The sequence below is a fragment of the Rasamsonia byssochlamydoides genome (genome assembly GCF_041956645.1).
Source record: "Rasamsonia byssochlamydoides strain NRRL 3658 unplaced genomic scaffold VTN77scaffold_73, whole genome shotgun sequence".
Taxonomy (NCBI): Eukaryota; Fungi; Ascomycota; class Eurotiomycetes; order Eurotiales; family Trichocomaceae; genus Rasamsonia; species Rasamsonia byssochlamydoides.
In genome coordinates, this window is record NW_027192456.1 from 47,329 (window position 1) to 69,310 (window position 21,982).

Genomic DNA, 21,982 nt, shown 5'->3' on the forward strand with positions numbered 1-21,982 from the left:
TCGAAAGGGGGCGTGGGTTCGAATCCTACAGTTTTTTTTTTTCATATTTCTTTGGCCGGTAATGTCCTCAGAACTCCGGGGTGGGAGGCTGGTGGGCATTACATACACCTTTGAGTCTTTGATACCGACTAGGTATTTAACGATATTATTTTTGGTATTATTCTAGAATTGTATGTATATATATATATATATATATATATTACTGGGAGATAAACAAGGTTGGGAGAGATGTGTCTTTGTCATCTGACTGACTAGGCATGATATAAAGTCTGGGTATGCAGGAAGAATATCTGAAGTAGGCTCGTTTGCACCTCCTACCTCCTTAGGTCACAAGAGCAGAGATAGGAAGCTTCAGGGTAGTCCTAGGTTTCCTGGTGAGTCCATCTTTTTTGCCCCTATTATCCTAGGGATAATCTCTGTAACATCTTTTCCCCCTTGATTGAATCTTTTTTTTTCCCTTTTTTCTTTTCTTTTCTTTTTTTTTTAAGGTTTTCCTTTTCCCTAGCACTAACTGGGCTCTTCACATGATACACTAACAACAAGGAAAGTTACATTATCTAACAAACATCTTTGCACCTATAATTTAAAGCATCCCAGGCCTGGGAATGATAACAAACTTTCAGTATAAGGCCTATAGTAAAGCCTATATGGCAAGGCCTATAGGGAGAACTACAGAGAAAAGTACAATGTCATTAGATGTGAAGGGCCAAAGCCTTGCTGTCTAGAAACTAGGAGCTCATAAAAAGGATTCGCTGGGGAAGGAAGGAAGAGAGAGAAAGGCACGCGAGTTATATCAACAGGAGTCATGTGATGAACAACAAATGGACCAATCAGAAAACGAGAGCGAAGCTGAGTCAGCAATATGGGCTTAGCCCGCAACATTAGATGGCCATAGGAAGTAATAACCAGTAATATTATAATATATATTATAATAAAGTGAATATACTTATACTATTTAATAATATCAATAAAAGTATGCCTATAACAAGAAGGCTATATGATAGATGAATATAATAAACCAATAAAGAAAATAAAAAGCGTCCCTGGCATTAGGTAGGCATTAGTTAGTACTAATCCTAGATTTTTTTCCTCTTCAATCACTATTATTATTATTATCTGTCAAAGAATATACTATTCTATATAAAATATACATATAGGTAAGTTATTTGCCCGAAATTTACAACAACCCTGTCCAAATCCTGTAGTTTGCCACCCGGGAAGGGGCAGTCTTGTCAGTGAACACATAAGAAAGATCATCCGAATGACATACTCCCGGGCTTGTTTAAGCCATATAAGCAGAGCTATTACTCGGCTTATGTGTCCTGATGTCTTGATCAACATTGCAATCTCCCGTACCGTACCACGCATGAACACTGCCAGACAATCGAGAACTTGTCTTAGCTACCTAGCTAGCCACCTACCTGACTAGGTTGCACGGAGGACTTGTGATCGTCGATGGCACGGTGTAAAACAACACAAGGACTGGACAGGATAGATAGGAACACAATTGATCCCGAAAGTATTGCAACAAGCCGAGCCGAGATGGTAAATAAACCGACTCTGATGGCGAGCGTTGATGGCGCTGTCACAGCTGTCCAGTAAGTAGGTAAGTGATTATCCTTGCTAGGACCCCGAGAAAAACAATCATCTGGTTCAACAACACCAGATAGATGCCAAAGATGCAAATACCGAAGCCCAGTGATTTTTCCCAAACGCCAGTTTAAATGCAAACGGATCACACACGGCTGGACCCCTCCACAGGGGAATCAAGTTTGATTTCTTTGATTCGAAATCCACCCTCATCCTTGTCTTCACCTTTCTGAGGCCACAATATATGCCGTAATCTGATGGCGCGAATCATCATGTACACAACAAAAAAGTACATCAAAATCAACATGACCGTCATGACGAGTCCTATAATCTCGATGGGTTTGCAGGAATACGCTTTACCAATTGCAAACGTCGCTGTAATCAGCGCAGTGTTAGGGAACACGAACGAGAACCAAGCCATGGAGAAAATCATACGACCCTGACCGATGGCGACGAGGTGTGCGAACGTAGCAATGAAAAAGAAGAAGATTGCCAGCCTATTTGAATCGCAATTAGCATGATGAGGTTGTGCATGCAGCTGCAGACGTACCCCCATAACCAGAGACAAGCGAAATTAGCAATCACTCGCACTATCATTGCCGCTTGCGCTCCGTTTCCCATGAAATCCGGCGGGAAAGCCCTTTCCGCGTTGGCGGCCATGTTGACGACCGCAGCAACGGTGAAGGCGCTTGGTCCAACGGACACGAACATCCCTGGTCTAATGTTCTCCTTCGGGAGCTTCTGGGTCATCAATCGATAGATGAAGGCAGAATAGACCATTAACGATACCAGAAATCCAACCCCCTGGATGGTTAAGCCCCCGATGATAATCGTAAGAGACTCGGCAGGGCTCAGGTGAGCACTCAAGACTCCCGCGTGGGGCCCAATGATCAGCATCGGATAGGCCGGGAAGATCCAAATTGGCGTCATCTGGGCGATGGTGAAGGTTTGCGTCGACCACCTGAACCAGTCAGATTATGTGTCTTCATCAAGACATTGTCTGATGGGGTTAGCTTACAGGAGGAGGTATATACCGGCAGAGAGGACAACAGCAAGCGCGGCATCAAACCAGAATAGCACCTGCACGGCCTGGACGAGCCAGGGTCCTGTCTTGCCCGGTCCATACTGGGAGATGTTGATCAGGATGGTCCCAAACGAGACCACCGTAGCAGGGACGAAAAGCGACTCTGTGGGATGAAGAAACGAGGCCTTGAACGTGTAAGGAAAGAAATAGAATCTCGTAATCAAAAGGGCCCAGATAGTGAAATAGAAAACGATGTTGAGTAAAAATACGACGATGCCAATGGTCTCCAGACCGTTGAATCGGTAAGGGGTAGGAACTGTGGAATAGTCACTAAAGCGATTCTGATAATATGCCAAAAGGAGGCTCGCTTACTGTTATAGAGTACGTTGGCGATTCCTCCCGTTGCCATTGTCAGCGTGAAGAAAGCCCAAGTAAAGTGGCGGATGCGCTGTTTCCAGCTGAGATGGTCAGGATCCTCACTCTCCGGTTTATGAGGAATTGAATGATCCATATGGCAACTATCTGCTTCTCCATTCTCTATCCTCGACCGGATTGACCGGAGAGTCGGGTCATTGATCGTCTCCAAGGCAGTTGCATGTGCCTCCCCTATACTCTGGACGCGAAAGGCCTCACAAATTGTTGAAAGAGAGCGTTCTGTATCTTCAATCGTGGGGGTGCGATATCCATCTTCCCCTGGCCTTCTTAGGTGCCTCGGAACGTCCAATGCATCGGCCATATCGCTCTCTTGATGTCCAGGGAGTGATCATTGCGCCACTCTCTGCGGGGAGAGTGAGAGCGTCTGCCAGTAAATCTTCAGCAGAATTCAAAGTCATATGCGAAAAGAAAACAAGAGGAAAAAAGATATCTCTCCAAATAGTGGATGGACGAAGATGCCTGAACCCCACTCATCTTTTCTTTTTTTCTGGAGGGCTAATTTAGTTGCGACCGCCATGTCGAATAATTAATATAATTCGGCAGCATCGGAGCTGATCTATGGAAGCCACGCGCCGAGCTGCGGAGAAGCCAAAGATTCGCCACCGTCCATTGGTCAACTTTGTTTTTAATGTGGTCATGGATAAGCTCCCGGTCGAAGCCAGAGGACGCATTATTGCCTCAATTGGACTGTATTTGAAGAATAGAAAGATGAAAGAGGGAAGAGCTGAAGAAACAAGCGACATCTTTCAGTCATAACACAGCAGAAAGGAGTAGGTAACACAAGGAAGGTACACGGTGAGCCGAAGCCTACCTACTGGTCTACCTTTCTAGCCAGGAACCACCGCAAATTCTACACCGCTACGGTTTCATCTCAAGTGGTATCTCCATGCTAAATCTTTGCAATCATCATGTGACAGCATATAGTTGTTTTATAAGGTAGGGTAGGTTTATAAGAATAAGATTTTTCTTCTTCTTCATCTTTTTTTTTTTAAAGATAGCTCTCTACAGAGTACATTTCTTGAGCTAATGGTGTAGATCAGAGGTCCATAGGCTAATTGAATGGAAAATACTCATGTTCTCGATCTACTACCCAATGAGTTGCCATCTGGAGCCATGGAACTGGACAGGGGTCATATCGGTAGATCGTAGACTAGGTAGATAAAGATGATGACATATGTAGGCAACCACAATACTCCATTTTGCACCTGACGAAGGTCCCAGAGCCCCACCCGTTTAAGAGGACATCATCTGGACCTGGTAACGATGACTCCATCAGTAAGCATATAATAACAATGCATCTCATACTCAGTAAACAACATTGACACAGGTTTTGGTGAGAAATTGAAAATCGGCCCCTGGCCCCTGGCACACGGAGTATGGAGCACGTCATGTAAAGTTCGCGTGCCGAGGAAAGAAAGGATCTGCAAGGAACTTGCACGGGATCGTCGGAGGGAGGGACGTTTAGACGCTAGAACTTTCCTAGAACTAGAACTATCACAACACAATTGAATATCAATATTGTTCTCTTCAAGAATCGAAAGAGGAAGAAAAAAGAAAAGAAAAAATAACAATCCAAACAAAATAATGGCTGCCACAGTAGACAGTCGCAGGTCCGTTCTAATCACGGGGTAAGTTTCACTGCTTCAATCTCACCCCTCCGGCCGAACCGATTGGACCATACTGCATTAGATGCTTGACCCTTGTTTATTGTGCAAATACACTATTTTGCTAACTTCTATACGCATTTTCTTAAACCATTAGCTGCTCACCCGGCGGAATTGGGAATGCGCTCGCGCGAGAATTCCATCGACAGGGTTTGCGGGTATTTGCCACGGCGAGGAGCAGTAAGCATATCGAGGACCTGCATGCGCTGGGAATCGAAACGCTCAGTCTCGTCGTGGATGATGAGGAGAGCGTCAAGGCGTGTTATGCCGAGGTGGAAAGGAGGATAGGAGATAAGGGCTTGGATTATTTGGTTAACAATGCGTAAGTATCGTCTTGTTTGTGTTTATGAGATATTGATAGTCAATAAGAACAATAAGCCTTTTGATTCGTTCCCAGCTGATGTACTGTGTTTTTAGCGGTCGAAGTATGGTCCTCTCTCTAAGCATGTAAAATGACAAGCATGCTGAAGCAAGAAAATAGATTATACTGTGCCTGCGATGGATGTCAACCTTGCTGAGGCCCGTCAAACATTCGAGACGAACTTTTTCGCCGTGATCCTGATGTGTCAAACCTTCCTTCCATTGCTTATCAAGGCGCAAGGCACTATTGTTCAGATCGGATCAGTAGCTGGGGTAGGACCGATAACCACCGTCAATCCGTGAACGTCACCCGGTGATCATACTAAGCTATGGCATCCAGATCATTCCCTACGTGTTCGGCTCGGTCTACAATGCCTCCAAAGCAGCATTACACTCTTTCAGTGATACTTTGCGTGTTGAACTTGCTCCATTCGGGTATGTCGTTCTTGTCCCCCTTATCGTTCCTCCTCTCCTGACCACCCATAGAGTCAAAGTTACCACTGTTATCACCGGCGGCGTCCAGTCTCGCATCGCACGGTTGAAGCGGACGCTGCCCCCGAATTCTATCTACCGTCCTGTTGAACCCGAGTATAACCGTCGCGTCTCCCACAGCCAGGAGGGAGCAATGCCACATGATGCGTATGCGCGCAGCGTTGTGGCTCAGGTTTTGTACGGCTCTGCGCCATGGCGGTGGTTGTGGCCCTGGGCTCGGGGGCAGAAGAAGTGGATCTGGGAGGGCAATCGCAGCTGGGTCATTAGGCTCGTGACTGGAGGATGGTTGTGGTTCGGGCTGTTCGATCGAGTCTTCACGAACATGTTCAATTTGTGGAAGCTCAGAGGAACACTAGGTGGAAGGAAAGGGTGAATCGAAGCAGCACTGCATTTGCTTTTCCTGTAAGACAATGATACATCTTATCACTAGGTTTCCTAATGTGTTCAGATTAGGGCTATTATGTCTTTGAATGATTATGATCATCCACTGTTGCACAACTAGAGACTGGTTCAAACGTAGAGTTCTCGCAACGAGACAAATGCGACCATGGTGTCTGGATATTTCGCTTGATTGACCTGTGCGTGCAACAATGATTTAGTCACTGTAAAAAAATGATGATATTCTGCGCCATATCCAGAATCCAGAATATCAATCATATAGCTGCGCCTTGCGGAAAAACATTTAAGTTGAGAGCCGGTCAATTCGGGCTAAAAAATTAAAAGCCACGATGCAGCTGCCGCACTGCGGCTCCGTCAGGTGACGTGCGGATTATCCCGAAAGCTCGTCCAGGGCCCGAGGTTGTTTTGACGTCTGTCAGTCCCTTGGAGAAAAGAAATCTCCTGCTGCTCTTATCCCATCTCTCCTTTGTTCCTGTCTATCACGTCACTCTTTTTGGGGTAGCCCTCCTCCTTTCTGATCCACCATCGAGCGTTCAAAATGTTCAAGCTCGCGAGCAGCAGGCCAATTGCGACGGCTCTCAGAGCGGCAGCAGTGAGTCTTCCGGGGCTAGGATGCACGTTTTTTTTTTTCAAAGCATGTTTTGTCGCAGAAAAGCGACAGAGATTTCGCTGACTGAGTTGTTGTGGTTTTTCTCCTTTTAGGAGTCGTCGGTGCAGAGCAGATTAGCTCAGCAGAAGAGAAATCTTTCCATCCATGAATATCTCTCCGCGAGACTTCTGAAGTCGGTAAGTCAGTTATCTAGAAGCTGGTGGCTGTTTACATACAGCGCAGAAGCAAACACATGGACTTTGATAGACTGACCATGGTAATCGATAGTACGGCGTCGGTGTCCCCAAGGGCGAGGTTGCGCGTACGGCGGAAGAAGCAGAGGCTGTTGCGAAGCAGATTGGTACGTCTTTCCAACGAGACAACCTTGGTTAGATCGAATGCTGAACGCGTACACAGGTGGAGATGATATGGTGATCAAAGCCCAGGTCCTCGCTGGTGGTCGAGGCAAGGGTACTTTTGACAATGGGTTGAAGGGAGGAGTGCGCGTCATCTACTCGTGAGTGGTGCCTTCGCCAAAACGCCCAGTCACATTGTTATTGACACAGCTATCCAGGCCAACTGAGGCCAAGATGTTCGCCAGCCAGATGATCGGACATAAATTGATCACGAAGCAAACTGGTGCCCGGGGCCGTCTCTGCAACGCTGTTTACATCTGCGAGCGCAAATTCGCGCGTCGCGAATTCTACCTTGCCATCCTCATGGACCGCCAGACCCAGACGCCTGTGATTGTGTCTTCCTCCCAGGGTGGTATGGACATTGAGACTGTCGCCAAGGAGACTCCTGAGGCGATCCGGACCACCCCGATCGACATCAATGTCGGCGTCACCGATGAGATCGCGCGCAACATTGCTACGGAGCTTGGTTTCTCGGAACAGTGCATTGAAGATGCCAAGACGACCATTCAGAACCTTTACAGGGTCTTTATGGAGAAGGACGCTACCCAGATTGAGATCAACCCGCTGGCTGAAACCTCCGACCACCAGGTCCTTGCTATGGATGCCAAGCTCGGGTTTGACGACAACGCCGAGTTCAGACAGAAGGAGGTCTTCTCATGGAGGGATACGACGCAGGAGGACCCGGACGAGGTCAAAGCTGCTGAGTATGTTGCCTGACGTTTTACCAGTCTGCAATAGTACTGACCTGTTTTAGGCACGGGCTGAACTTTATCAAGCTTGACGGTGACATTGGATGCTTGGGTAAGAGAGTCTTTTTCCAGAATTAGCTTATCGTCTAGTCATCTTTACTGACTGGAAAAAAAGTCAATGGTGCTGGTCTCGCCATGGCCACCATGGATATCATCAAGCTCAACGGAGGCAACCCTGCTAACTTCCTTGATGTCGGTGGTGGTGCTACTCCTGCCGCCATCAAGTCGGCTTTTGAGCTGATCACCAGTGACCCGAAAGTCACTGCGATCTTCGTCAACATCTTTGGAGGCATTGTCCGATGCGATGCTATCGCCCAGGGTCTCATCAACGTCGTGCGTGACATGGGATTGCGTACTCCTGTGATTGCTCGTTTGCAAGGGACCAACATGGAGCAGGCTCGTAAGCTGGTATGTTCTCGAACTCTTTGAATTTTTATTCTCCCTCAAAACAGGCGTTTACTAACGTGTCTACAGATCGACGAGTCCGGTCTCAAGATCTTCTGTATCGAGGACCTGCAAAGCGCGGCCGAGAAGTCCGTTCAATTCTCCAAGGTAGTCAAGATGGCCCGCGATATTGATGTCGGCGTTGAGTTCACTCTTGGAATCTGAAGTTCTACTATCCTTGGCCCAAGACTTAAGTAGTTGAGCTTGCAGCTTTCATCTATCCTATCTATCTGTCTCCACTTTTCCTTCTCCTTCCCCTCTTTTACCCTTTCCCTTTTCTTCTTTCCCTTTTCCTTTTCCTAGACTCGTGAATGAACAGGAGATGAGATGAGATAAGACTGTCGGGGGAAGAGAAGAGAAGAGAAGAGAGTAAAGATGGAGACAGAGACAGACGGAGAGAGAGATTCCGTGTGTGTGTATGAAGAAAGACAGGCGCAGACAGACATATTAGTGATTTTATAAGGAGCGAGGTTTTCGTCTCATCTAAGAAAAGAAAGATGCTGACGGATCAACTTTTTTCTTTTCTCCTTCAGACACCCGACCTCTAGCCCAGGTTCGAATCGAATCGAGGAGAAAGAAAGGCAGGGGATGCGTACGATACGGGAAATAATAAATTGATTATCAGCCGTCTTTTTCTTTCTTTTTTTACTTTACTACCCTCATAGATAGGCGGTGGTGATTTCTCTTTTTTAAAATCTCTTTCTGTGTCTCTCCCCGTGTGTGTTCGGGGGTTTTTTCCTTTTATCCTTGTGTGCTTAATTATGCCTTTTCTTTATTCAAATTATCCCATTTTTGGGTTCTCTAATCCAACTTCCACTTCCACTTCCACTTTCATTGTATCTATCTATCCATTGTCATATTGTCAGATACTGTCAATCAAGTTCGGGGAACTGGAAGAAGAGAGCTATTATTCTATTTGGCATGGAATGGAGACTATGGAGACTGTCTCTGTCTGTTGAATTCCAAACTTGGTCTTGCTTCATGCGTTCCGAGATGAAGTAAGTCCCTTGTGTAATTGTGCGTTGGTAATATCTAATCTGATCGGAATATGGCACCGACTGCGGTATGAAAGCTCTGCCATCGACGGACCATTCTGGTCCCTTTCCATGTTCGTTCCATGTTTCTCTATTGTTTTTGCTATTCACTCGGAATCACTCCCTTCAAGAAAATAGTCGTCACCGTCATCTGTCAACACCATTGCTTGTCCCTACTCCTGACCTGGAGCATCCTTCCAAAGTCTATGTCCATCAAACAGGTCGAGACTCGGGTCGAAAGACCATACCTGAATACCAGTCATGCTTATGATCCCGAAAACGTCGGTGTCACCAAAAAGCATATAGTCGCTGCGTTCATCCTCAATTTCTATCTGTATGGATTTTGATTTCCGGAACGGAGTAGGGCTGTTGGGGTTGTATATCCAAACATGCGATGGAGATTGTGGAACGTATTTCATGTGGTACGTCACGCCGTCAGACGTCATTAGAAGGTCTGCATCAGACGGTACATTATCTTGGCCTTTCACATCGTCCATGGGCGAACCCAATGACATTTTGTCGGTTTCTGGATAGTAACAAAGGAGATGAGACACATGAATATGGTTATTGGGATGTAAGTGGGAAATTATGAGGAGCCCTGTCGTGGCTCCAGCAATCTCTGAACTATACTGCCAAAATCCAGACAAACATGGTTCCCGTGAAAAGCAGCGAGGTAGGGCAAAAGAGACCTGTGGCTCCTCCAGAGGCGAGATTGTTTTTCCGGCAAATGAATATCTTACCCGGACTATTTTAGACGGGCCGGACAGATCGTTCTTCTCGAGGAACAAAATGATGAGACGATCCGCGCCAGGATGGAACCCCGCGATCAGCGGACGCTCCTTGATGTGGACGGATCGGGTAGCCCCGGTTCTCAGGTCCCATACTACAAGAGATGGGGGCTTTCCCTTGGTGATGATGGCGACCCTGTCTCGATCAACGGTGACCTCCTCGATAGCAATAGAAGGCAAGCGAAATGAGACTCTGCGTTCAGTGGATATTTCCCATACCGTACAATATCTGTTTTCATAGAAACATGTCAGAGCCTAGATCGATGACATCTTGGAACATTCCGTACTACGTACCCTTCAGAGGTGATAACAACAAGGAGGCTCTCTGACAAGCGCACATGGCTAATGTTCCCCCTGTTCGGGGGAACAAATCGACGTATGAGCCCTGATTGCAAACAACGGACTGCCACTCCTAGTGATCTCCAGTCTTCATCAACTTCTCCCCACGCGAGCTGCCGATGACAATATGCAATTCTGTCTCCAAGATCAGGTTCGCGTAATTCAGTTCTATCAAATGGATACACGGCTTTGCTATATGGGCGACCGAATTCCAGGGCAAATCTGCGTTTAGCACATCGGACAAAGAGGGATTTGCATACAGCTAGTCCCGGGCAAATGCGATATGCTTTCAAAGCAGCAGAATAAATCACAGTCGAAGATAGTAGTTCTTGCCAACGTTTGGAGACCTGTATCACTTCATCAGTGGACAGTACATGATGGTGAAGGGAGAATCAACCATGGCCGAAGACTGAGAAGATATGTACCCTTTGGAAACGTAAGATGTCCCATAGATCTAAGTACTTAACTATTTGAGCCACGATCTCCAGAGGTAGAGAACCGAGAATGTCGCGTTGGAAAGATATCTTTTTCGCGCGGATAGAGACATCGCGCCACTCATCCAAGTGAAGCTGATCCAAAATCCCGTGGTATCTGACAAGCAATTAGCAGGAGACATGCACAGTCATCGGGTATTAGGGGAGAAATCTCATACACAGCGCGTCGAGCTTGGACCGTTTTGAGAGTCTCGAAAGCTTCTACGATGCTTGCAGCAACTTGGTCCTCAGTGCCGTCCATTTCGATCAGGAACGAAAACGGGGGTGATATTGACGTGTTGAACAATTTCTTGGATGGGTTGGGTGAGAGCTGCTGACACGCTTGGAAGCTTTCACAGGCCAACTGCTTTGTATGTTCGTCTCATTTGTGTCTTGTGGATATCTGTTTGTGTGGTGCCAATTAAGAGTTCAGAGTGGCATGTGGAATAAAAGAATCCAGAAGACTGGCTGCCTCAAGAAGGTCTCAGAACCTCAGCATGTCGAAGAGGGGTGTCAGAAATACACGGTTATCCCGAAGGGTGGTTTGTTTTCGCATTCTATTCACTCGTATGTGGAGGAGAAGGTCCAGTGAACAGGGACATTGGCGTGAACATCACGAGTTGGGTCACCGCCCACTAGTCCTTCAGCGTTGGGAGAAGAATCACGCAGGTTACATACAGAAAAAAAATAGCCTGCAGTGTGGATAGGTTGACTGTATTGCGTGGCGCTTCGAGCGCCCCAGGCTTTCAGAAATACAGGAGCTATGATGGGATGGAGTTCAGTGCCTAATAGATACCTTATCCAAAGTTCCTCCCCACGTCTCCTCTGCCGCAACCTGCCAGACTTCTTCGTCGTAGAGAATTTCCCAGCAACATTATTCGATGTATTTATATCATTTATGCCAATTACATAAGACATCCCGTGTTTGGAATTTTTCGTAGGAAATTGGTACTGCTATATATGTGGAATAATAATACCCTACTTGGGATTATTCCTGAGATTCAGATCCCTCAAAGTATATCAATTTGGAAAATCCGGAGATTCCTCCTGAGGTCTATTTAAGCTGATATTGTTATCAAAGCCTAGGGTGCATCGTGCATCGCTCCCTTCAAGCTAACAACCAAACTCGTTGTGACTGCTAGTAATGTCAGGAGGGGATACCGATATCTGGTGCTGTTGTTCATGTGATGAATCTGACGATGGGGATCACTGACTTATCGCGCCTATCAGCTTGACTGAATAAAATATTCCAGAACCCTGCTCCAGTCGTGGCGTTTTTTCGCCACTGGTTATTGACAATCATGCAGGCTTCTCGAAGCTCCCCATGACTCCTTCCCATTGGCGGCAAGCATGCACAACCCCCTCGTTGCACCAGCAGCATCGCGAATGAGAAACAACGAAGCTGATTCCAGTCGTCGCTCCACGGGCCCAGAAGGAGCTGAATTAGCGCTGCATGCATTCGTCTTCAGCTGCACGCAATGAATTATTCCGAGGTCTTTACTAGAAGAGCAGAGGCTCTGTTTTCCTAGCAGGAGACGTCGTAGTGTAGCCATTGTTCTTGTTATCCTCGCAACTAGCTGATCATCCGGGGACTCCGTACGACGGCGCTGGATCTAGCTTGTGCTCGCCTTGCCACTTCCTCGTCCTTTTACTTCTGTAAAGGAATTGACTAAATCCACGGAGACTGCTTTGTCCGCTCCACCTCTCCCATCGGATCTCGACTCCAGTCGACTCGCCTTGGACTCGCTTTTCCCCTCCCCAGCCCCATATCCCCCTTCCCCCCGGGGACAAGCAACCACAATTCGCCCTCGTGCAAATCTCATCAGCTCACTCTACTCATCTCCAATCTTGTCATCTCATTGCGTCCGGTCCAATTGTCGTTCGAGTGTAACGCGAATTGAATTGGTCTCGAATCGATCGGAGCCGCCATCCGGTCCGAGCGTCTCCCTGAAGAAAATAAGAATGCAAGAATTAACCTATCAACCAACCTATTATTAACATCTCCAGCCTCAGCTCCTCGGCTCCGTTAGCCGCAACAGGCGCAACGACATCCAAACAAAGCATCCCGCGCGACAAAGACACTCTTCTTGCTGGTCTCACGAGGAGGAAAGTTCCTTATCGGCAACCCACGCTTCGATTGACTCCGCCATTCATCCAGCTCTGGTACCCGCGCCACCGCCGCGCCGCAGTCGCTCCCCGCAGCTCTCTCTCCAACGCGATACCTTCAATCCGGTTCGTGCGACGGCGTGTCTTGCATCTCTGTTCTTGTTTCTTTTGATTCATATATATTTTTCTATCGATTCTACTGTCATCCGGACCGTTTCATGATGCTTGCGTCCCGAGAATCACATTCGCCGAATCTCCATTGAGGTGGTTTTGACAAGCTGCAGATACTTTCTCCATTTCGATTCATTTTTCGGAAAGAGCAAGACTGTTGGTGCAGTGTCTCGTTCCGCCGAGTCGATATCGTTTCTCTTCCAGGTCAGCTTTTCGCTGACCTCCTCATTCTTTCCCTCGTCAATCGCGCGATGAATAGAGTGGCAGAACTCCCGTCGAGGAGTCCTTTCTCCAGCCCTAGGGACACGTCTGGAAAACAACGACATCTGCCTGTTTTGACCTCCACCATGTCGTCCTCCGATCCTCCCCATAGCGACCCAATGGATATCACTCCGCCCACGACTGCGGTGACGGCGCCGCCCGCTCAAACCAGCACCGACGGCGAATCGGGCGGTGCACATAACAATACAAATGGTTCCTCCGGTTCTTCAGGTTCTTCAGAAGCTGCGAGCGCAAATCACTCGAGTAGCTCGGGCCCGAGCCAGACGATTGGCGCGGCGGCCGCAGCTCAGCAACCCAAGGTGGTCCAGACAGCCTTTATCCATAAGCTCTACAAGTACGGCTACCCTCTTACGCCAATGCTGGGGGTTTCTTGTTTACTGATGGTCACTATTATATTACAGCATGCTAGAGGACCAGAGCATCCAGCATCTCATATCGTGGTCCAGTTCCAATGAAAGTTTTGTCATGTCTCCGACCTCTGAATTCTCCAAGGTCCTGGCGTACGTTGGCTTCCTTCAATCTATGATTTCTGCTCGTTGCTCTCCGCTAATGAGTGATGCAGCCAATACTTCAAACATACCAATATATCCTCTTTCGTGAGGCAATTGAACATGTATGGTTTCCACAAAGGTATGATACTCGCACTGCACGGAGGATTCTTTCGTGGATTCTTTCTCACGCGGGCCCAGTGAGCGATGTTTTCCACACAGGCTCCCCAGATTCAGCTCTATGGGAGTTCAAACACGGAAACGGGAATTTCAAAAGAGGTGACCTTATGGGCCTCCGGGAGATCAAGAGACGAGCGTCCCGACATGCCCTGATCCATCGAGACTCCTTTTCGAACCACAAGACAGGTGCCTCTCAGCCAGGAACGCCGGCGGAGTCAGTGCCTGATGCCTCAGATGTGCGACTGATGAATCTGGAACACTCCCTGTTCGATCTGCACAATCGTTTGTCACGCGTCGAAGAGACCAATTCTTTGTTGAACTCGAGGTGTCAGGCGCTGACGGAAAGTCTGGTTAAATGCCAGCAGGTGAGGACTGCGCCTGTTACTTGTCTGTTTCCGACGAGACTTGTCTGACAGATCGCAGTGGACATACTCAATATCCCATTTCCTAATGGCAATGAATCCTGACCGGGACAGTCCCTTGTATCGAGATGGTGAGACCATTTCTCCTGAATATTGCCATGACGGCAGCTACTGACGGCGCGATCAGTTTCCAACATGCAAAGAGAAATCGAGAGGCAACTGGATTCTGCCCGAGCTTTCGAGCACCCTCACGAGACGAGTCGGCAACCATACTTTGGGAACATGCCCCCTGATCCGGGCCCGCCTCTCTCTCCGCGTCAAGTGCCTCAGGACGACAGTCGTCGGGGTTCCATAGTTGATGCCCCCAAAACCAACGTGATTCGGCCTCCCGTTCCTCATCTCTCTGTTTCCCCGAGTCGCTACGGCTCCATCAGTGCAGGAAATTCTTCTCCGAACTATAACCGACCACAGATCCCACCTCAACAGCCTCCAGTACCCCACCCGCTTTCGTCCGTTTCGTCTCCTCCGGGTCCCAACCTCGCTCGCCGGCATACATCGGCAGATATCCGCCAGCATGGATGGGCCCCAACGAATAATACCTCTCCCTTTGCATCTGCAAATGCGTCTAGCAACTCGTCGATGCAGTGGCCTTCTTCGCCTCATCGCGTGCCCACTTCAAGCGAGCAGCACGTCCGAGATGTCTTGGCTCAGTACGAACTCAGCGGATCGAAGCGCAAAAACGATGCGTCCCGTCACGCGACTCCACCGCTGACGTCCGATACGACTCCTTCGTCGACGCTAACGGTGGACAGCGGGTGGACGGTCGGCGGGCCGAGATTTCCACGCCATGAATCCTCCTTGCCAGCCACACGGCGGTCGAGCATGGCCAGCAATGTCCACTCTCTGCTGAATCCGACTGACACGGCCGAGCGAGAGGAGGATGATCCGTTGTTACCGGAAGATCGAAAGAGAAAGAGACTGCAATGAATTGTTTATAAAACACAGGGACGTATCGAACAGGCCGGCCTAGATCGGAACATCGTGTGCATCTTCTTCCTACCTCACGTTGCATTATATTACTGCCTGTTATATTCATATTTTTGGGGGGGTGTTCATCTCCGGCGTTTGGTAACATGCCCTTCTTTTTTTGCGATTCAGGTGTCTGTCTTCTGACGTCTAGAAGACATCTATCTATCCAGTTGAGAGGGATATCCGTGAGATTTTTTATTCTCCCTTGAGCTTTTTCTCAAGGGGGAGTCAACCCTGTATATTATTAATTACTCCTGCGGACTGGACCGGTGGCCTGCATATTGTTTTGTTATATACCTTTTTTCCCGTCCCCCATTTTACATTACATAGGACACACTACACTACTAATCACCTGGGATTGATTCTACCTATACCATACCATGCATATGCATATGCATACACATTCTTTGCAGCTGACAGTTGATAGTTGACTGGGGGTTTTTGGATACTGCGTAGCGCAAGCACAAGCACAAGCACATCATGTCTACATTACCTATGCGGCGGGATCTACCGAATTGAATTGAATTGGATAGAGATACTTGCAACTTGGCAATTAATTACTATTGTGTGATAATAATCAGGTATTTGCGATGAAAAGAAACATTTGGTTTCATATTCATTATTCATTTCTTTCAGTCGTCGAGACTAATTAGACGGTTGGAGAGCAGTCCTCATTCTAATGTAGAGATTATGGAGTCTATCATATCAGAGTAAAATGCCATTCTAAAATGCTATTCGCGCTATTCATTCGTTTAAAGTCGTTGCTTTTTCAAGAAATGAATATTTTCATAGAAGTTATTTTTAACGCTTTTTTTTTTATTTTTAAACAGAGCTATTTCTGCCGTTTCCGTTTCTTCCTCGACCTGTCGGATAGTAGCTCGTCGAGGAAACTTCCAACAGCTCTCTTGCCCTTGGAATTGGAAGAAGGCGCTGCAGTCACTCCTCCTCGCTTGGATGTTGACTTGCCGGCATCGGCATCAGCATCATCATCGGTATTATCATCGTCATCATCATTTTTGGCCTCGTCATTCTTATCCTTGCTCTCGTCATCGACAGACTCCATTGTTGCCGTTGCCGGATTATTAGCCTCGCCTTTGCTCTTTTCCTTTTCCTTTTCCTTTTTCTTACTTCTTCCTACTGCGGACCGGCCCAGCTCCTCTTCGTCGTCACTGGCAGAAGCAGTAGTAGCAGCAGATGTTGCTGGTACTGTCCCTTTGTGACTGCCCCCGACGACCTTGTTGTCTTTATCCGACGGCACCTTTTTGCGATAGTTCTTCCCCAGCAGCTGCTGGCGCAGTTTGTCGTTGGAGCTGAGCTCTGTGCGGTTCCAGCTTCCGTCCGCAGCAGCAGCGCCTTGTTGCGGGAGGGGAGCACCTAGACCGAGCCTGAAAGAGCAGAAAATACAGATTAGCAAAAGCTGATACAATCGACAGATTTTTTCCCCCCGCTTCTGCTCCGGGAGATATGGGGATACATACCTCTCCGGCACCGGCGTAAACAACTCATCCTCCTCCCTCTGCAGCTCCTCCTCACTCTTGGAATTGGCCAATTCCTCAGGCGTCTTCGGTGGCAGCCATGACGCGACCAGTCGCTGGCTCCGGGCCAGAGCGACGTTGGCGCGGTTGAAGATTATGTCCGCTTCGTTAGTGGCATTGTTGGTGGTCTTGGATGATGTCGACATGGACATTCATTCATTTATTCATTCGTCGACATTTGACATGAACATAGGACATGGGAAAAGTATTGATGTTGTTGTGGGGTAAGGTCGAAAAAAGCTTTGGCAGGATAAAGGCGTTCGGAGAAATATGTTTCTTGGCTGACCCGCGTCCATGGTTCAGTTCCCCGTCAACTGGTTTGGTGCAGCTCGTTCAGTAAACAAGCCGCCAAGTACCTAAGTACATCCATTTAACTGATAACTGTGAACACCAACATCGGCTATTCCATTCTACATTCAGCGTACATGGAATATATCATTTGATCTTTGTATATATATATAACTATATACAGTACATACGATTATAATGAATACGTCCTAACGAGTCATGCAGATCATTTCTTCAGCATATGCGCGGTACCGCTGCAGGACATCCGTTGAATCGAGGCCTTCCGAGCCGGCCTTGCCATAATAATGCGAGACCAATCCTTTGCCATCGATTATAATATCCCCCATCTGGGAGTCTTCAGCGATCATGTCCATATCGGCACCCCACATGCAAACAAAGTCATGACTAACTTTCCCTGGGGATTCACCCAAAAAGGAAATTTATACTGGCGGAGATCGCCCCGTTCTAGGTGGTGCAGGAACGAGTAATGCTGTTGAGCGTGCACCGTCCAGCTGTCCCATCCAGGACCGTCTGCGGTGTACATCGTGGTCGCGATCGGAGTTCGATCATCCACTCCTTCATCTTCATCACTTGCTAGCAGCCACCGATGGCTTTAAACGGAGGGAGAAAGCTCTTGTACACGCTGAAACCCGGCGAACTCTGCCAGCGCGGAAGATCTGATGCGCGCCAATCGCGACTCCCCGAAGGCTGCCTGACTGGATATAATTCCGGCAGGTATGGAAGAGCAACCCCTCGGCGGTTGTGGAGTTCTGCGAGAGCAGGTTGATGGATGACATTGGCCGAGACCATGCTCGAATCTGGGTGGTCGAGTTTCGTCTTGACGATCGTGGGGATCGCGCTGTCCTCTACAAATACCACGTCGCCGTCGATCCGGATATATAGAGTGTCTTTGGGTAGACTGCTCCTCGGAGAGGTCATGTTCTCAGAGACCACCTGGGAGTATGCGGTGGTCTGGTTGACGATAGAGTCGAGCCATTCGAGATGCTCTTCGTCGTGGGTCTCTGGGATGAAGACCACTTCATCGAGAAGACCGCCGTTTTGGGCGAGATTTCTCTGCGAGATCAAACCAGCCCATCATCCGCTGAAGCCTGATGAACGATCCAGCCCACCTGCAGGTAGCAGTCAAGAATGGATGTCCGCTCCGGTCGCCTATAATTCACCAAGGCTACGATCTTGATGCCCTGGGGTTTTGGAAACTCGCCATTGCCAGTGGAGAATGCATAGAACGGTGCAGGCTTGGTTCCCCAAGAAAAGGGACCAGATATCAGCGCCAGAAAAGGAACTGCCGCATAGTTGATTAGGAGCGCAACTATGAGCAGGTATGCAATCGTACTGCAGACCAATATTGCGCGCCAGTCGCATATGCTGGTTGGTCGTCTTGCTCATGCGACTCGAGATCCCTGGGAGACTCTAACCGGCCCATTGTAGATGATGTAGGTCTCAAAGTGCCATCTTCAGGCAAGAATTAATAGACATACTGCGAATCGATCTATATACATATGTAGGTACTCGTATCAACTAGTTTTCATTTTAAATCGTACACCACCGTTTCCGGAAACCTCCATCAGATAAAATAACGATATCCGTCTGAGAAATACTTTTAGCAGCGAACGCTGGAACTCCATTGAGGCATGCCATTCTGCAACGCATGTCCGAAAACGGTAGCTCGGCATCACCAATCATCGCAGACAATGTTGTCGACAACTCCCAGCATGAAACTGCAGTAAATATGAAGATGGCATAGCCAATTGCTCTTTTTTCTGCGTTGGAAGTCCAGAATGAAATGGTTCGTATACAAACAGGTAGATGTCATCAAGCATGAGATTCCGTACTAGTGTTCAACTATGACGTACGGCCGTCGGCAACCGACACGTGCTCTCCGCCAACCATCCCGCTTTGGCAGTGTCTTCTTTCTGTCCTCAGGCTGAATGCGCCGCCGTCATGACTCTCCTCTGCTGCTCTATGGCTGCGACAGCTTCATCGACTACATAAGATCATGAGAGTGGCCGTCCTTTTCGGCCGTTTTTGTCTCCGCTGCGGGACCCGACTACCTCCGCAGCCGCGATGTTTCGCCTTCCCTCGCATACGACAATGGAGTCGCTACCATGGCTGGACAACAGATGCTGGGAGAAAGACCCCCGTGGCGGGAACGGTGCTCTTCGCCGCGCTGAGCCCCGGCGCTTTTCTGGAAATCGCGGAGAAGGGTGACGGAGGGGAGCGGACCGGCGAGATCCAGATGCTCGAGGCATCGCGCAACGAGATCCGAACGACCGTGCCGGAAGACGAGCGGGGACTCTCTCGACTGGGTAAAGAGATCTACGTGTTTCTCTACTGCTACGTGTACGAGCCCATTGCGACCGGGTTCCGGTTCCTTCATCTGGTGTTCATTTTCCTCCCGGTGATCGCGACTGTCCCGGTGATATGGTGCGGACGGCGGAATCCCGACCGCGGCGGGGAACGGTCGGGCACGCTGTGGTGGTTTAATTTCCTCGTCAGCTCGATGGAACGTGCTGGTCCGGCTTTCATAAAGGTGGCGGAGGTTTCCCCGTTGCTGTCTCTCTTCGATTGTTGTTGCTTACTGATGATATAGCTTGGACAATGGGCGGCTTCAAGAACAGACATCTTCCCACCCGAATTATGCGCGCGAATGTCATCTCTTCATTCCAATGCACCGGCCCACTCGTTGCAGGAAACGAAAAAGATCATCGTCAAAGCTTTCGACGGCATCCCCTTCGAAGACATCTTTGAAGAATTCCAGGAAGAGCCATTGGGGGTAGGGGCGATTGCACAGGTCTACAAGGCCAAATTGAAACCGAACCTGGCGGCACGGGGAGACAATATCACGGAGGAGCCTCAGGATCTGCGGGCCAAAGTTAAGAAGAATGTTGATGTCCTGGTCAAGAGCTCCCCCCAGCGAGTCCCGTCGTCGTACGTGGCCATCAAGGTTCTCCATCCCCACGTGGACCACATTGTCCGCCGGGACTTGACCATCATGGGCTTCTTTGCGGCCGCTATTAACATGATTCCCACGATGGAATGGTTGTCATTGCCGGACGAGGTGCGGCAATTCGGAGAGATGATGAAGCTTCAGCTCGACCTACGGATCGAGTCCGCGAATCTGACCCTCTTCCGGGAGCATTTCAAAACACGCACGACGGCGTGGTTTCCGTACCCTTACAAAGACTACACGACACGAGAGGTTCTTGTCGAGGAATTCGCCCAAGGGATTCCCCTGGAGACTTTCCTGGACAAGGGGGGCGGGGTCTACCAGCAAGAAATCGCCGAAGAGGGGCTTGACGCGTTTCTTCACATGCTTCTGATTGATAATTTCATCCATGCCGATTTGCATCCGGGAAATATCATGGTGCGCTTCTACAAACCGAGTCAGCTGGACTTGTCTCTGCGCGTGCCGACTCGTGCAGCCGAGGCGACGTCGTCGGCAGAGGCAGATGTGATGGAGGACGTGCTGAACCGTCTTCGACCTCACACCCAGGATCCCGAGGCATGGAAAGCCGCTTTGGCCGAGTTGGAGTCGGAGGGCTATCGGCCGCAACTCCTTTTCGTTGACACGGGTCTCGTCACGCAGCTCAACGACAGGAACCGCCGAAACTTCCTGGATCTGTTTCGTGCGATCGCGGAATTTGACGGATACCGGGCCGGTCATCTCATGGTGGAACGGTGTCGGCAACCGGACGTAGTCATCGATCCGGAAGTGTTCGCGCTGAAAATGCAGCACCTCGTCCTGGGCGTGAAGTCACGGACGTTTGCGCTGGGCAATATCAAGATCGGCGATGTTCTCAGTCAAGTCTTGCAGATGGTCCGGGAGCATCACGTCCGCTTGGAAGGGGATTTTGTCAATGTCGTCATTTCGATTCTGCTGTTGGAGGGAATTGGCAGGAATTTGGATCCGAAGTTGGATCTATTCAAGAGGTATGTCGCCCTCCATCTTTTTTTTTTAAAAAAAAAATGTGAAATTGCCATTGCTAACATGTGCTGTCTGCTGTCAGTGCCCTTCCTATCCTGCGACAACTCGGCTCCGGAGCAACCTTCCTCAAGTCCGTCCGTCAGGGCGACACGTCCATGCTCCGCGTTTGGGTGGGCCTCGAAGCCCGCACATTCCTGCAGGCCAGCGTGGAGAGTGTTGAGATGTGTGTCAAGTACGACATGTTGTCGCCGAATATCTGATCCAGTCGAAAGAAACAGAACAAAACAAATCCTTGGCATTATTATATTATGTCTTTCTTCTTCTTACTTTTTGTGTAATAATATATTATATGTACTTACTACGATATATAGGGGCGTACTGTACGGATGTTGCGTGTATGCGTGTACATAAATAGCATAGAATCGGATAGACATTCATATATCTACATGCCTTTCCTTCTTCTGTTTCCTTTCCTCCTTTCTTTCTTTGTCTACCTAGGTAGAACGACTACATGGGCGATGACACTATTACCTAGGTAGATAGGTAGGTATGTATGTACCTGCACATATTACCTATTTCACATACATAGGGGGAAAAAACGAAGAGAAATCGATATGGTATGTACATACATCACTGTTGCCAACACAACACGTCAACACTGTATTCGTATTGCGTTGCATTAAAATCATTGTTACATTAATGCCGCGTTCTTGTAAACGAACACAAAAGAAGGTCACGGCATATATCAAGACCAACCACTTACTTAACCACCGTTAATAGTCTATTTGGTCCAAGAATA

General features: G+C 48.5%; 7 protein-coding genes across 7 annotated transcripts; 4 read left to right on the top strand and 3 right to left on the bottom strand.

Annotated features, from left to right (window-relative positions):
* Positions 1-1,735: 1,735 nt before the first annotated feature.
* VTN77DRAFT_8501 (uncharacterized protein) lies at positions 1,736-3,350 on the bottom strand (the record flags this gene model as incomplete). The annotated part of the gene is made up of 4 exons (XM_069425006.1): positions 1,736-2,087; positions 2,141-2,551; positions 2,609-2,930; positions 2,987-3,350. The coding sequence occupies 4 exons, from the start codon at positions 3,348-3,350 to the stop codon at positions 1,736-1,738; spliced, it is 1,449 nt and encodes a 482-aa protein (XP_069274593.1).
* A 1,283-nt stretch (positions 3,351-4,633) lies between these two features.
* VTN77DRAFT_8502 (uncharacterized protein) lies at positions 4,634-5,938 on the top strand (the record flags this gene model as incomplete). Its single annotated transcript, XM_069425007.1, has 6 exons — positions 4,634-4,677; positions 4,811-5,035; positions 5,131-5,138; positions 5,195-5,346; positions 5,414-5,508; positions 5,560-5,938. The coding sequence occupies 6 exons, from the start codon at positions 4,634-4,636 to the stop codon at positions 5,936-5,938; spliced, it is 903 nt and encodes a 300-aa protein (XP_069274594.1).
* Positions 5,939-6,502: 564 nt separating this feature from the next.
* Positions 6,503-8,327, top strand: VTN77DRAFT_8503 (uncharacterized protein; the record flags this gene model as incomplete). The annotated part of the gene is made up of 8 exons (XM_069425008.1): positions 6,503-6,556; positions 6,667-6,750; positions 6,842-6,914; positions 6,971-7,070; positions 7,128-7,673; positions 7,724-7,770; positions 7,834-8,126; positions 8,193-8,327. 8 exons carry the CDS (start codon positions 6,503-6,505, stop codon positions 8,325-8,327), a joined length of 1,332 nt encoding a protein of 443 aa, XP_069274595.1.
* Positions 8,328-9,369: 1,042 nt separating this feature from the next.
* Positions 9,370-11,058, bottom strand: VTN77DRAFT_8504 (uncharacterized protein; the record flags this gene model as incomplete). Its single annotated transcript, XM_069425009.1, has 4 exons — positions 9,370-10,213; positions 10,279-10,670; positions 10,749-10,914; positions 10,976-11,058. 4 exons carry the CDS (start codon positions 11,056-11,058, stop codon positions 9,370-9,372), a joined length of 1,485 nt encoding a protein of 494 aa, XP_069274596.1.
* A 2,362-nt stretch (positions 11,059-13,420) lies between these two features.
* On the top strand, positions 13,421-15,372 carry VTN77DRAFT_8505 (uncharacterized protein; the record flags this gene model as incomplete). The annotated part of the gene is made up of 6 exons (XM_069425010.1): positions 13,421-13,689; positions 13,757-13,855; positions 13,918-13,985; positions 14,045-14,388; positions 14,447-14,516; positions 14,573-15,372. The coding sequence occupies 6 exons, from the start codon at positions 13,421-13,423 to the stop codon at positions 15,370-15,372; spliced, it is 1,650 nt and encodes a 549-aa protein (XP_069274597.1).
* Positions 15,373-16,246: 874 nt separating this feature from the next.
* Positions 16,247-17,101, bottom strand: VTN77DRAFT_8506 (uncharacterized protein; the record flags this gene model as incomplete). The annotated part of the gene is made up of 2 exons (XM_069425011.1): positions 16,247-16,799; positions 16,893-17,101. 2 exons carry the CDS (start codon positions 17,099-17,101, stop codon positions 16,247-16,249), a joined length of 762 nt encoding a protein of 253 aa, XP_069274598.1.
* A 2,153-nt stretch (positions 17,102-19,254) lies between these two features.
* On the top strand, positions 19,255-21,443 carry VTN77DRAFT_8507 (uncharacterized protein; the record flags this gene model as incomplete). The annotated part of the gene is made up of 3 exons (XM_069425012.1): positions 19,255-19,788; positions 19,849-21,188; positions 21,266-21,443. The coding sequence occupies 3 exons, from the start codon at positions 19,255-19,257 to the stop codon at positions 21,441-21,443; spliced, it is 2,052 nt and encodes a 683-aa protein (XP_069274599.1).
* Between the last annotated feature and the right edge of the window lie 539 nt (positions 21,444-21,982).